Consider the following 14338-nt stretch of genomic DNA (forward strand, 5'->3'; position numbering starts at 1 on the left):
TGGAAATTTATATAACATATATTAAAGAGCCAATCTCCAATTCTGTAGTGATTTATGTATACCCAAGAGGAACAAGAATGAAAACCAGAGGATGAAAGAAACATCTCTCAGCAAAGTTTCTGTCATATTTTACTGGCAGAGAATAAACAAACAGAGACCATATTTTATGTGAAATTATCAGCTACAACATGTAGCATGAAACAGGGGAAGAAACATACTTACCTTCATCACTAATTGCTTAATGAACATCAGTAAGAATGCTCTCAGAGAAAGTATTTCTTTCTGATTGGGTCTTGGTCCATCTTTAAAGATACACACAATTAGTATTTCAAAGATCTCAAGGCTAACTAAAATACAATGCTTTCATTTCCAAGAGCTTTTCCATTTGTTTAAAAAAAAAAGTAAGAACTAAGAATAGTGGTACAAGCCTTTAAACCCAGCACTCAGAAACAGAAGCAAGTAGATCTCTGAGTTTGAGGCCAGCCTTGTCTACAGATTGAGTTCTAAGCCAGCCAGGACTGCATAGTGAGACACTGCCTCAAGACACACACACACACACACACATACACAGCCAATCTTCTAAAGAATGGCCTTCTGTTTTTTACCTGTTGAAAGGCTAGCATTCACTCTTATATTCAGCTGTATATACAATCTCTAAAAGCACAAATAGGTTATAGTGTCTGCTAGATATGACACAGCTTCTGGACTCCTGCATACAAAGAGCATGAAAGTAGGAGAGGGCCTAGCTGGGAAGAACAGAGTGGGCAAAAGTGGAGGGAGTGATTATGATCACAATACAGTGTATAAATGTAAAACGTTGGCAAAAAAATAATTTTTGAAAGTTCATACTTCAAAGAAGTGAAAGGATTTCAAATAAATATAAGGTGAAAACTCTAATGACAATAGTATTTATATTTTGTTCTGAGCTTGTTATGAAGATACCAAACATTTTTAAAGTACAGAAAAATCTAAACTTTGAATAGTAAAATGTTATTATGTGAACTGGGTGTGAAACGACTTTTTCTCCTGCTGTCCCTTTTACACTCTATACCACACAAGCCTACGAATGAAGAAGGAAACATTATGCTGACTACCTCTGACATCTCCAGTAGTTGGGAAAGTCCTTGGTCACACATGGCTCACATTAAGTCAATTTTCATGTCTCCAGCATCTAATTCCAAAGTACAAAACTTCTGAAACCAAATAACTATTGTTCTAAGACCTCAAGTTAGGGACCTGTTTGCCTCATAAATTCAACAGTTTCCTCAGTAATCACTATTTACAGCTAGTGCCCAGACCACCAAAGCACAAGACCACCATGACCTTGAACAGATCAATTAAAATAAGAAGAAAATTGTGTCAAATGTGTTCCACATGATAATTCCTAGACAAATAACAAGCTAAACAGACGAGAACCACAAAATTTGTCCAGCTTCCTTCATTGACCTGTGAGACTTCCTGAAGTCACTATTTACTTATAAAATGAAGATCAAGACATGAAACTAGCAATCAACAAGTATGTGAAATTCCTACACCACCATGAAATCTCCATCAGGAAGTTCTGGCCTAGATATGCAAGTGCCACATGCTTGCCAACCTAAACACATCACATGGTTTTCATCCTTGCAGTATTATCAGCTGTAGATGCATTTTTTTCTCAGAGAATTAAGAGCTTACTTTAAAGGCTACATAAGGTAACATAAAATGACAAAACCTATCTTTATCAGTCACTGAACAGTCACTGAACAGTCAAAGACTTTGACAATAATGAAAATACATGGTTCTCTGGCTCCTAAGAATTTACTTCTAAGTTAAAGCAACAGTATTTAAATGCTATCAAAGAACAGAACACACCCTCATTTCAGACTATGGGTCTAGGGAGGTGGAGGCACCTCCAAGTATGATCCATCAGCACAATAACTGCCACAGGCATAGGCATAGGACCCATCCAAGCCAATGAATACAGAGATCAAAAGAAGCTTTGATACAGGGAAGACACTCTTTTGCTGGCTTCACGGTTATGATTACTCAAACTGAAGACTTGCTGCTTGCTACTACCAAGGGAGGGAACTCCTAAAAACATCTGACACAGAAGAACTAGACATGTGGAGAGACAAATGTGTGTTCTGAGCATTTTCTGACATTTTCCAAACACCTGCACAAGTTGCACCTGAGCCTGACACTTTGTATCACCTGATTAGCTCTTTCAACACAAGCCAGTTTGAAGTAGGTTTTACAAAACTTAAAAAGTTTTACTTTGACCTCTTCCATGAACTTTCCACATGCTTAGAGAATATTACCCTTGCAGCACTTGTCCTGATTATGAAAGAAAACAATTACTGAAATTTTAGAATTCCATTATATCCTTATTAGAAACAGATACCTCCTACATTTCTATGAAATCTCCATCTCCCCAAAGCACCATTTTCAATGACTCTCACTATGATTATCTCAGCACCAATACCAGTAAACAATTAATTTGTTTTTTCCAGTAGCACTGTTTGCTTCCCAAACAATGAAGTAGTGCTCTTCCCCAACAGTAACACAATATTGGCAATAGCAATTTATAACAAACTAATAAAAGTTTGCTATAATGAAGGGTTGTAGAAAAGGTTAAAAGCACTGGTTGCTCTTCCACAGGACACAGCTTTGATTTCCAGCACCTACACAGCAGCTCATAACCTTCCTCTCCAGTTCTAAGGGACCTGATACCTTCTTCTGGCTTCTGAAAGCACCAGGCACACACATGGTGAACAGACATATGTGCAGGCAAAACACTCATACACATAAAATAAAATGTAAAATGAGTATATTGCTGGTTCCCTTTATATCCTGATTTACCATGTATACAATATAACATTCAGACAGTGGAGTTATACCTAATCCTTTAGGGGTAATACCACTTCGGTCCTGCGGATTCACTGCCCAGTAGTAGTACTTCAGTGTGTGCATGATGAGCAGCACAGTTCCAACTCTCCGAATGGTATTATATATATTGACTGTACCAATGAATTCAGTGGACAGGTAAGTATAGAGCATCAACTGAACCTACAAACCCAAAATGAAGAAAACAGTCAGAAAAGCTCATTGGCAACTGTCCCACAGGCTATTGATATATTTGGACTACATTTAGTCCAAAAAGACGCTGAGCTTGATGACATCATATCAGATATCAAAATACACAAGCACACACACATAGTTCTTATACAGTAAATACCCCAAAATACGTCCATTTTTACCATATTATCACATGTAAAAAATTCTTTTATCCCCATTTAACAGCCATCAATATTTCTTTAGCATGTGTATGCTTTAAGAAATTGCTTGATTTTGTGTGTTTTTCTGGGTCAGTGGGTTTGCTCATTTGTTTATTTGTAACAGGGTCTCACTATATAGCCCTGGCTGGACTGGAGCTCAATAGTAGACCAGGCTGGCCTCAAACTCACAAGATTCACCTGCCTCTGTCTCTGGGGTCCTGGAATTTTAGAATTAATAGTATATGTCACCATGTCTAGCCTCATATACTTGTTTTGTACACATAGATGCTTTCTGTTATCTCTCCTTGGACTAAATTACTTCCATGAGTTAGCAACCGAACATTTATATTACCTTCTTCCACACTAGGCATTTGCATTTTGGGGGGGGTTCGAGACAGGGTTTCTCTGTGTAGCTTTGGAGTCTATCCTGGCACTCACGCTGGTCTTGAACTCACAGAGATCCGCCTGCCCCTGCCTCCCGAGTGCTGGGATTAAAGGTGTGCGCCACCATTGCCCAGGGGCATTTGCAACCCTGTGCTTGGGAATTTCTCTAAGCAGGCAAGTATTAGTTACCTATCTCTTAGATGCCCTATAAATGACCAACCTTAAGATTTAAGTAATCCGATTAGAGTAGTATGTGTTAAAAACAACAGTGATGCTGAACCAGCTAAAACTGGTGTTTAAAAAACAACTGCAGCTTAGAAAATCAAAACTATTCTGAGATTTCAGCTTACTTGCTGTGTGATAACATTTCTGATACATTTATTGCTGTTATTTAAAATGAGTAGCCACAACCTATCTGTCACTAAAGCAATACAATACTTCCTATAACATACTTCAACTTCTTAAGCACTTTATTTCAGGTCAGAAATATTTACATGTACCTATATACATAGTACTGTTATTATGGATTATAATGACTCATATGCCATCCTTCATGCTAAAATACTGATAAGGAGATGAAAATTGCACAAAAATTCAAGCCATAAAAGCAGACCCTGAGACACAGAAGGTCATGGCAGGGCTGGGGACAGCTCAGTAGTAGAGTACTTGCACAACATGCAAAAAAGAACTGGGTTCAATCACCAGCACCTTAAGGACACAACAACAAAAGGTCATGAAGCAAAACATGATGAAGTGGCACAGGCTATTGAACATGGTGACTTCAGAGCCAGAGAAGCTATGATGAGATAAAGTGAATCTGTAAGGAAGCCTCATTAATCAAAAAGCATGAAGGAAAGCTTTGAAGACAAGCAGTAGAGCAGGCAGACAGAAGGAAAAGAAATTTCAAACAAGAAAAATGGTAGCTGAAAAAATGGTATCACAGATCTGGGGCAATCATTTTCCAAACCTACCCATGCATTAAAAGATCTGGAAAACATTCTTGTTTAAAAATTAGGAAGCCTTAGTAATACCCCATAGTAATGAAATCAAAATCTGCAGTGAATAGAGTAGGACTCTGCTTTACATTTTTGTTTTTAAATCTTTAAATCTTTCCTCAACTGATTCTGCCAGCAGCCACGACTGGTAACCACTGTTCTAATGAATCCTTATAGTACCTGCTGATCTACTGAGGACATATGAATTTATGAATTACAAAATCTAGAGTTGGCAGGAAGGCTTTAAGCAAGCTATAAGATTACTTCACTCTGAAAATAATGGAAAACTAAGAAAGTATGAAAGACTAAGAAAGTATCTAATGAGATGGCATGTTAGGAACATATAGGAAGCCTTTGGTGATGCACACCCATAACCCAAGAACTTGGGAGACAAGGGCAAGAGGATCAAGAGGCTACAAAGTGAGTTCCAGACCAGCCAAGACATACAGAAGTAGACCCTGTATCAAAATCAACAACAAAACACTCAAGATTTCTTAAATAAAATAATAAATTAGATAAACAAAAAAGTTTGTAAAATCAAATAATATTAAGAATGATATCAGCCAGGGATGGTGGCGCACGCCTTTAATCCCAGCACTGGGGAGGCAGAGGCAGGCAGATCTCTCTGAGTCTAAAGCCAGCCTGGTCTACCAAGCAAATTCCAGGACTGCCTGGGCTACACAGAGAAACCCTGTCTCAAAACATCCCCTACCCACTGCCCCACCACCACCAAAATCATGGCAAGGAAAAATGTATGTAAAGACCTCTATGCTAATTAGAAACAAACCTTCCTTCCCTCATCCACTCATCATACAATCAAATCACACCTATGCAGCAATTAACTTTCTCACTCTTGTCTAAAATCCATGAGTACAAGAATCAGGCCAGTCTTGTTCACCACTCTTCCCATACTGCACAGAATGAAGTCATCATTCCACAAATACTTTTGGAGTAAACAAAAGACCACTGCAGACAAGAAAATTGGTAGTTTCTTCAGGGCCATTTTAAGATCACTTCTGAGCAGGTCTAACATAAATGAAACTATAAGGAGCTCTTGGTTCCCTTTCCAAAAGCAAAGGTTAATCCATACATCTACAACTCCAACTTCAGGAACTAAAGGAGGATTTACTATGACTCTAATGAAGCTCACATGCTCTCTGTAAGCCTAGTTTTATGCACTATATTGTGCTCTTTAAAAAAGCTTTCTCTCACCCTGCAATCTACATGACCTGCCAGTCAAACTATCTGGATCTTACTTTTGCTATAATTGTGCTTATGATAAACTAGGAGCAAATAAAATTCCTTATGAATATGCCAAGCAGCCAGCCAACAGAAAATGTTAATTTGATATCAAGTTAATTGTAAATTCTAAACAGAAACTAAGGAAATTTATTTAAAAGTTTGAAGAAAGAAATAAAATGTGATAATATTAGGAACATGAAGAAGTCATGTGATTAAATTTAAAGCAAAAGTCATTCCTCTACAACTAGGTATGTAATAAGACACTTTCTGACAACTTCAAAAGAAGCACAAAGCCTTACAAATACGCTGGCTAGTAAGACCAGGGGAAAAAAAAAACACACACACACACACTCACAAGAGTCTAGTAAAAGATTTTTAAAGTAACTTGAAACAATCTTTGAAAAGAAATAAGACTGAGGGTCATGAAAGAGAAAGAGGTCAAATTTAACCTGGAGATAAAAAGCTACAACCTCCAGCTGCCTCCTCTGATTATTTCCAAATGGCAATCAGAGTTGGCAGCTGTGTTTCTTTTTGCCATTGAAAAGACCAGCTGAAAATAAGATATTATGACCCCAGAAAGAAAGTCTGCAGACATTTTTTCCTGACAATTAGAGTAAGTATGTGCTATGATAGACACAGCAAGTGGGCAATGGGGGAGGGGGAAGGGGAATGTAGGGTTAAAATAACACCATTTCTAACAAAAATTGCAAAAAAGGTGAACATAGTTATACAACTTGATAAACTTTCTTTATTTCAAGTTATACTTAAAATTATTTTTAGGATAACTAACAGTTCATGGTTTGTTAAAGATTTTGTTCACTTACTTTGTGATAACAAAGTCATTTGTTCACATAAGAGTAACCAGTTTGTAGTCAAAGAATTACAAAATTATTTGAAAACATATTAGAATTTTCTGTAATTTAATATTAAAATTAACATAAAATGAGACCATTATATTAGCCTTCAAGAAAAGGAGGCATTTCAGCTGTGGTAGTAAAATGAAACCCAAGAAACTCTGAAGTACACAGAGAAGAGGGTAAGATGTAAGGAAATGGGGAGAGGTGAAGAGGGGAGGGAAGGGAAAGGAGAGAAGTGTGTGTGTGTGTGTGTGTGTGTGTGTGTGTGTGTGTCTGTGTCTGTGTGTGTCTGTGTGTATGTGTCTGTGTGTGTCTGTGTGTGTCTGTGTCTGTGTGTCTGTGTGTCTGTGTGTGTGTGTGTGTGTCTGTGTCTGTGTGTCTGTGTGTGTGTGTGTATGTGTCTGTGTGTGTCTGTGTGTGTGTCTGTCTGTGTGTGTGTGTGTGTCTGTGTGTCTGTGTGTGTGTGTGTGTCTGTCTGTCTGTGTGTGTCTGTCTGTGTGTGTGTGTGTGTCTGTCTGTGTGTGTGTGTGTCTGTGTGTGTCTGTGTGTCTGTGTGTCTGTGTGTGTGTGTGTCTGTCTGTCTGTGTGTGTCTGTCTGTGTGTGTGTGTGTCTGTGTGTCTGTGTGTGTGTGTGTGTGTCTGTGTCTGTGTGTCTGTGTGTGTGTGTGTGTGTCTGTGTGTGTGTGTGTGTGTGTGTCTGTGTGTGTGTCTGTGTGTGTGTGTGTCTGTGTGTGTGTGTGTGTGTGTGTGTGTGTGTGTGTCTGTGTGTGTGTGTGTGTGTGTGTGTGTGTGTGTGTGTGTGTGTGTGTGTGTGTGTGTGTGTGTTTGCTGGAGTGTGCATGTGCATTTATAATAGAGCAGAGCTATAGATTCGAAGAAAGACAGACTGGAACTGCCCCAATTTATACTTTACAAACAAAGGCACTCTCAAAACCTTAACAGAAAAATAAAGCCATAGCTCATATTTCCATTACAAAAGAAAAATATATGTTGACTGGCAAATTTTCCTGAAAAGCAAAAAAGTATGCTTGGTCAAAAATGGTTATCCACCAAAAACTTACTTATGAATGTGACTATGTAAAAGGAAAATAGAAAATTCTCACAACTGTCACTTTTCTCAAACACAACAGACTTAACAAAGAAAGTAAACAGATTAATATACGTCACCTTGGCTGGAGTGTGAATCCATATGGCAGGGTTAAGAAGAATGTGATCACACAATTGTTTCAGTAGGGGCATCCCATTCTGCAGATTGCTCAAATACTTTGAAAATGCAAGGCAAAGTTCAAGCACTGCTCTGCTGACGTGGGATTTGGAAGACTGTGGGGGGTGGGAGTAGAAAAGTAGTTTAAATGCTACTACTAATTCAAAGGAAGGTAAGTAAATTACAATCTGTCAACACCAAAAAAGAAGTTGTCCACAATCTATGTTCAAAGTTAAAGATGGCATGAGGCTAGCTACCAGATTCCCTTAAGAGAGGTTAAGAAGCAAGGTAAAACAAAAACTACAGTTTAACTTATGTAATTTTCTATAGGCAAGGAAATATTCTTGCGACAGAATTTCTTAACCATGTAGAAAAACAAGTACATGGTTTGAAAATTAATAATAAAAATAACAAATACTTTATACTTTACCTTTTCAAGGCTATAACCTATTACCAAAAAGCCCTTACAAGCAAGCATCTGCTCCTGCATAGCAATTGAGTTCTTCAACAACTCCATGATAAAAGCCAGCAAGGTTGCACTAGAACAAGACAAAAGGCAATGGTTTGAGAAAAAAAAACTTCCACAAGAAAATATTAAATTCAAAATATAGAGCCTTCTATGTATCTTAATCAAAATTTCTGTTTCAGGTCAAGAATGTAGCTCAATAGTGCTTACCTGGCATATGTGTGATTCTGGGGTCAATCACCAGAAACACATAATGGCAAGTTCTACTAAAACCATCTTCAAGATTATTTCAGAACAAAATACTTATTGTAGGATTAAAATTCACTTAATATTTCATGTATTTTTATCACAAATAGTAATTTTGAAACATTATGGCAAGCATGCATTGCTTAGAAAAAAATGAACTTAGAAAACAAGTAATAGACATATGTGTATTCAAAGTATTAAGAGCTTAACAAATAGTGTTTTAAAGAGATAAAAGAGAAACTGGAATAAAAGGATGAAATGGGAAGGGAACAGGGGCGCAAAAGTAAAGGAGGGACAACTAACACTAAAAGCCAAATAGAAATCTACTACTGTAGAAGCTTCCTAAAATGTATACATATATGAAAGGAATTTAAATAGAGTCACCATATAATGGGTATCCTATGATACCAATAAAACTTCCAATGCCAGGAATGGGTTACATCTTATTGAGTCAATGGCCAAAGGGGTCCTGCCAAGACATACTTTTAATCCCAGCACTTGAGAGTCAAAGACAGGAGAATTTCTAGGACTTAAAAGCCTGCCTGATCCACAGAGCGAGACCTTATCTCCAAAACCAAAGGAAACCTAGTTTGTTCCTTCTTTCAATAGGAAAATCATGAAACTTCAGTCTTGAATTTTAAAAGTGAACAGGAGATACAGCATTCTCTACCAACCACATTATTTAGAAACACCCAAAAAGGAAAGAAAAACATAGGATTAGCTGTCACCGCACTTTCAATGGTTCCTCAGCCTCCACAACAGAACTGTGGCTACAACACCCAGTGAGAATACTGAAAAGATGGGGGAAAGGAAAGAAAGACAAAACTAATCCCTGTCAAAGAAGGCCACAAAAATTTAGCAAGCTTAATTAAATATTTTAAAGTACAGTCAACAAACCAGGTACAATGGAGCAGAGCTGTAATCCCAACTACTTAGCAATGAAAGGCAGGAGGTTCTTAAGATTGAGGTCAGCCTGGGTAACACAGCAAGTCCCCATCACACAAATAAATGATTCAACTTGATGGAGTTGGCAAATGCTAGATCCAATTCCTATTTAGAAAAAAATTAAAAATAATTTCTGTTGCCTAAAATTAATCTGGATAAAATTATCTCATCATCACAGTAGATGTCAAGTCACATACAGGAGAATTTCAGAAAAGAATGGAAAGCTCAATTAAATTTCTCAATGACACACTGGGGAGGGTCTAGGCACTGCTCCAAATGATGACAAACTTTGAAGATTCCCCCATGGAAGGCCTCACCCTCCCTGGGGAGCAGAAAGGGGTAAGGATAGGGGAGGAGGGGAGGAAAGGGAACTGAGATTGACATGTAAAAGAAGCTTTTTAAAAATTTAAATTTTTAAATCATTGTACTATACATAATTTCACTGGAGTATGCAGCCACAAGAAATTCATTCATTCAGACAGCTCTCATGTTTTATAACTTATCATAAAATCCATATGCCTCTACATTTAAGACATAATTCTCTAGCACAGACTATAAAATCTGCCAATATACAACCTAATCTTTAAAGACAAAATCCCTTTGCCTACCATTAAAATTTTTAATTATACAAATGAATAATTAGCAAACTAAAATATTAAAATCCTCATTCCCATAATAAATCCCTGCCAAATAAAAACTTTAAAGTTTTAAAATTAGATTAAACAAATTATATATATAACATATAGTATTTTATGTATTATATATAATATTATATATAAAAAACCAGAATTACATTAATAATAATAAAATTAATAGAGATTGACAGTATTGTTTATACATTAATTTCTCTAAAATATTATTACTGGACAACAAAATGAATGACAAAAAAATTATTCAGTTCAATAATCATAAAATGTGTATGTCACATAAAATTAAAACAAAAGGCCAACAGGTATGTAATGCTCACCATAATACTGGCTCTCAGAGAACTAAGGCAGAAAGATGGCAAACTTGAGATCATGGTGGACTACATGGTGAACTGTAGGCCACTGGGGTGGGGGCTACATAGTAAAACCCTCTCTCAAAAGTAACAATCAAAAGAAAAAAAAAAAAAAACACTTACCAGATGGTCAAATCAACCTCATCAGATAAATATTGCCTATAATCCAGCTGTGCAAAAAGTGGAAACAAAACTTGTACTCCTCCAATTGAATGCATGGCACTTTGGATGGAATGTGTTAAAACTGCCTTTACATCCTTGGAAAAGAGAAAACACAGTAAAGGTTTCAATGATTTCTTTTCTAAAGCAATTAAAAGTAAAATAAACAGAAATTTAAAGAACACTAAAAATGTGGAAAACTAACAAACACACCTCAATAATTCATTGATATTTCCACTTGATATATTATTAAAATATCTGAAATAGTACCTGGAGCATGAGTGCATGGGGTGAATGAACAAAAATCGAAGGATTGTCCTTAGGAGATGACTCGAGGCACAGCTGAGCATCTGTGGCCCGTGGATTGTATGTGAAGGCAATGGCACTAGAGAGTTTGCCATCATACAATAAAAGTTTATGATGCTCAGCAAGGAAAAGGTCACTTTCTGCTTTAAATTTAAATGTACCCTGTTAATTATAAAAACAAACAAGCAAGCAGTTAAGGTAACATACACACCATATAAGAAACTCTAAATACAAATGACCAAATATAAAATCTATTAATACTAGATACTTATATTTATTTTCATTTACCTCATGATATTTTCCAGTTACCTTTGTGTCTTCTGCTTTGACTCACTGATTGTTTAAGGGCATGTTGTTTAATTTCCACACCCCTATAGATTTTCCAAATTTCCTAGTCTCATTCTATCAAAGTCACAAAATACATTCAATGACTTCAATCTCCTGAAATTTTCCAACATGTTTTGTAGCCCACCAGGTGGTCTGATCTGAAGACTATTCCATGCACCCTCAAGAAGAATATGGATATAATATGGTGTTCACAGAGTGTTCTGTATGTGAAGTTCACTTGGTCTATGAACTTTCCCACATCCTCTTTCCTTGTTAATCTCAATTTCATTTGTTCTACCTACATTGCCATCTGTATGTTCCTTCAAGGGTGTAAAACACTATTTTATACAGTCATATACCAAATAACAAAGTTTTGATCAGTGAAAGACTGTATACACAGGGTTGAAGAGATGGCTCAGGGGTTGAAAATTGACTGCTCTTCTACAGACCTCAGGTTCAGTACCCAGTGCCTACACACCAGCTCATAATTCTGTGTAACTTCCAGTTCCAAGAGATCCAACACCCTCACACAGACATACATGCAAGCAAAACACCAATCAATGCACATAAAATGAGAAAAAATGAATCATTTTTTAAAAAGACAGAAAGAATGAATAGACAACAATAGTTCATAGGATCACAGAGCCCAATGACATAAAAGCTGTCTTAGTTTATGTAGGCATACTCTATGAGTTCTAAAATTAGTTACACAAACACTGAACATAACTAAAGTAGGTGTATTCAGACACAGTCAAAATTTTTAGCCAGGCAGTGGTGGTGCATGCCTTTACTCCCAACACTCAGGAGGCAAAAGTAGGTGGATCTTTATTAGTTCAAGGTCAGCCTGGTCTACAGAGTGAGTTCTAGGACACCCAAGGCTACACAGAGAAACCCTGTTCTGGAAAAAAAAAATTAATTAATGAAGGGCAAAGTAGCCTTAAATCCCAGTACTCAGGAAGAAGTAGGTGAATCTCCATGACTTTGAGGCCTGCCTAAGCTATACAGTGAGATCCAGGATAACCAGAGCAACAAAGTGAAGACCCTGTCTCAGAAAACAAATAAAAGAAAACAAAAAAATAAATAAAATATTCATTAATAAGTCATGTAGTAGTGAGCCAGAGGTAGGTCTATCTCTATGAGATCAAAGCCAGACTGGTCTACACATTGAGTGCCAGAATAACCAGATCTATGTAGAGACACCCTGCCCCCCACAAAAAAAGAAAGATGAAAATAGATTGATAAAAAATGACTGGACCTCTGCCCATTAAACCCCCAGAGACCTGGGGACAGCCTCCCCACACTCCAAACCATCCAGCATTGCATCTGCCACCATTGGGAAGGAGGCCTTTAACCCCTAGATACTAATTGCCTGGGGCACATCGCACACCCCATCCCACCAGAAACCCCAGAGATCTGGGGACAGTCTCCCCATACCCCAAACCATCTAGCACCGCATCTGCCTCAATTGGAGCTTAGAGTGACCACCTAAGCCACAGGCCTAAACCATACCAATTGGAGGAAGACAGACCCCCTGAATCACAGGCCCCACCTGTACCCACTGGAGGAAGAGATTGGTAGACAACAGTATAACAACACATTTAAAAACATAAAGAGTAATGTGATACCACCAGAGACTAGGGTTATACACCAGCAAGACCTGAACATCCCAATACAGATGAAGCAGAAGAAAACGACCTTAAAAATAACTTTATGAAGATGAAGAGGCCCTTAAAGAAGAAATGAGAAACTCCCTTAAAGGAATGAAGGAAAAGACAAACAAAAAATGCAAGAAATCAACAAATCCCTTAAAGAAAGCAAGGAAAGCCAAGAAACAACAATCAAGCAGGTGAAGGAAACAATTCAAACAGTTCAAGACATGAAAACTGAAATAGAAGCAATAAAGAAAACACAAACTGAGAGAATGCTGGAAATGGAAAATCTGGGTAAATCAACAGGAACTACAGATGTATGCTTAGCCAACAGAATACAAGAGACAGAAAAGTAAATCTCAGATGTTGAAGATACATTAAAGGAAATAGATTCATTGACCAAAGAAAATGTTAAATCCAACAAATACTTAACACAAAATATCCAGGAAATCTGGGACACCATGAAAAGAGCAAACCTAAAAATAATATGCATAGAAGAAGGTGAAGAAGCCCAGCTCAAAGGCACAGAAAAAATATTCACCAAATCATAGAAGAAAACTTTCCCAACCTAAGGAAGGACATGCCTATAAAAGTATAAGAAGCTTACAGAATACCAAATAAACTGAACCAAAAAAAAAAAGTTCCCTTGCTACATAATAATCAAAACATCAAACATACAGAAAAAAGAAAGAATATTAAGAGCTGCAAAGGAAAAATGCCAAGTAACATATAAAGACAGACCTATCAGAATTACACCTGACTTCTCAAAGATCCTGGATAAATGTTCTACAAACACTAAGAGACCAAGGATGCCAGCCCAGACTACTATAACCAAAGCTCTCAATCACTATAGATGGAGAAAACAAGATATTATATGACAAAATCAGAATTAAACAATACATATCCACAAATCCAGCCCTACAGAAAGTACTGGAAGGAAAACTCCAACCCAAGGAAGCAATCTACACCCACAAGAACATGACAATAGATAATCCCAACACCCCAAAAATGGGAAAATACACATATCACCAACAACAACAATTTCAAAAATAATAGGAATCAACAATCAATAGTCATTAATATCTCTTAATATCAATGATCTCAATATGCCTATAAAAAGACATGGGCTAACAGAATGGATATGAAGACAGAATCCATCGTTCGGCTGCATACAAGAAACACACCTCAACTTCAAAAACAGACATTACCTCAGAGTAAAGGGTTGGGAAAAGATTATCCAATCAAATGGATCTAAGAAACAAATTGGTATAGCTATCCTAATATCTAACAAATTAGACTGC

General features: G+C 37.1%; 1 protein-coding gene across 5 annotated transcripts in view; it reads right to left on the reverse strand.

Moving 5' to 3' along the window:
* Positions 1-14338, reverse strand: part of Lrba (LPS responsive beige-like anchor protein) — a 561457-nt gene that overhangs the window by 471358 nt on the left and 75761 nt on the right. For all 5 annotated transcript variants that reach the window (XM_027392996.2, XM_027392995.2, XM_027392998.1 and 2 more), the window contains 6 exons: positions 11026-11223; positions 10720-10853; positions 8370-8478; positions 7903-8055; positions 2880-3048; positions 223-302 (listed from right to left, as the gene is read on the reverse strand). In XM_027392996.2, coding sequence (XP_027248797.1) covers positions 223-302; positions 2880-3048; positions 7903-8055; positions 8370-8478; positions 10720-10853; positions 11026-11223 — 843 coding nt within the window. The remainder of the gene's footprint in view (positions 1-222; positions 303-2879; positions 3049-7902; positions 8056-8369; positions 8479-10719; positions 10854-11025; positions 11224-14338) is intronic.

The sequence above is a fragment of the Cricetulus griseus genome, assembly GCF_003668045.3.
Source record: "Cricetulus griseus strain 17A/GY chromosome 1 unlocalized genomic scaffold, alternate assembly CriGri-PICRH-1.0 chr1_0, whole genome shotgun sequence".
NCBI lineage: Eukaryota > Metazoa > Chordata > Mammalia > Rodentia > Cricetidae > Cricetulus > Cricetulus griseus.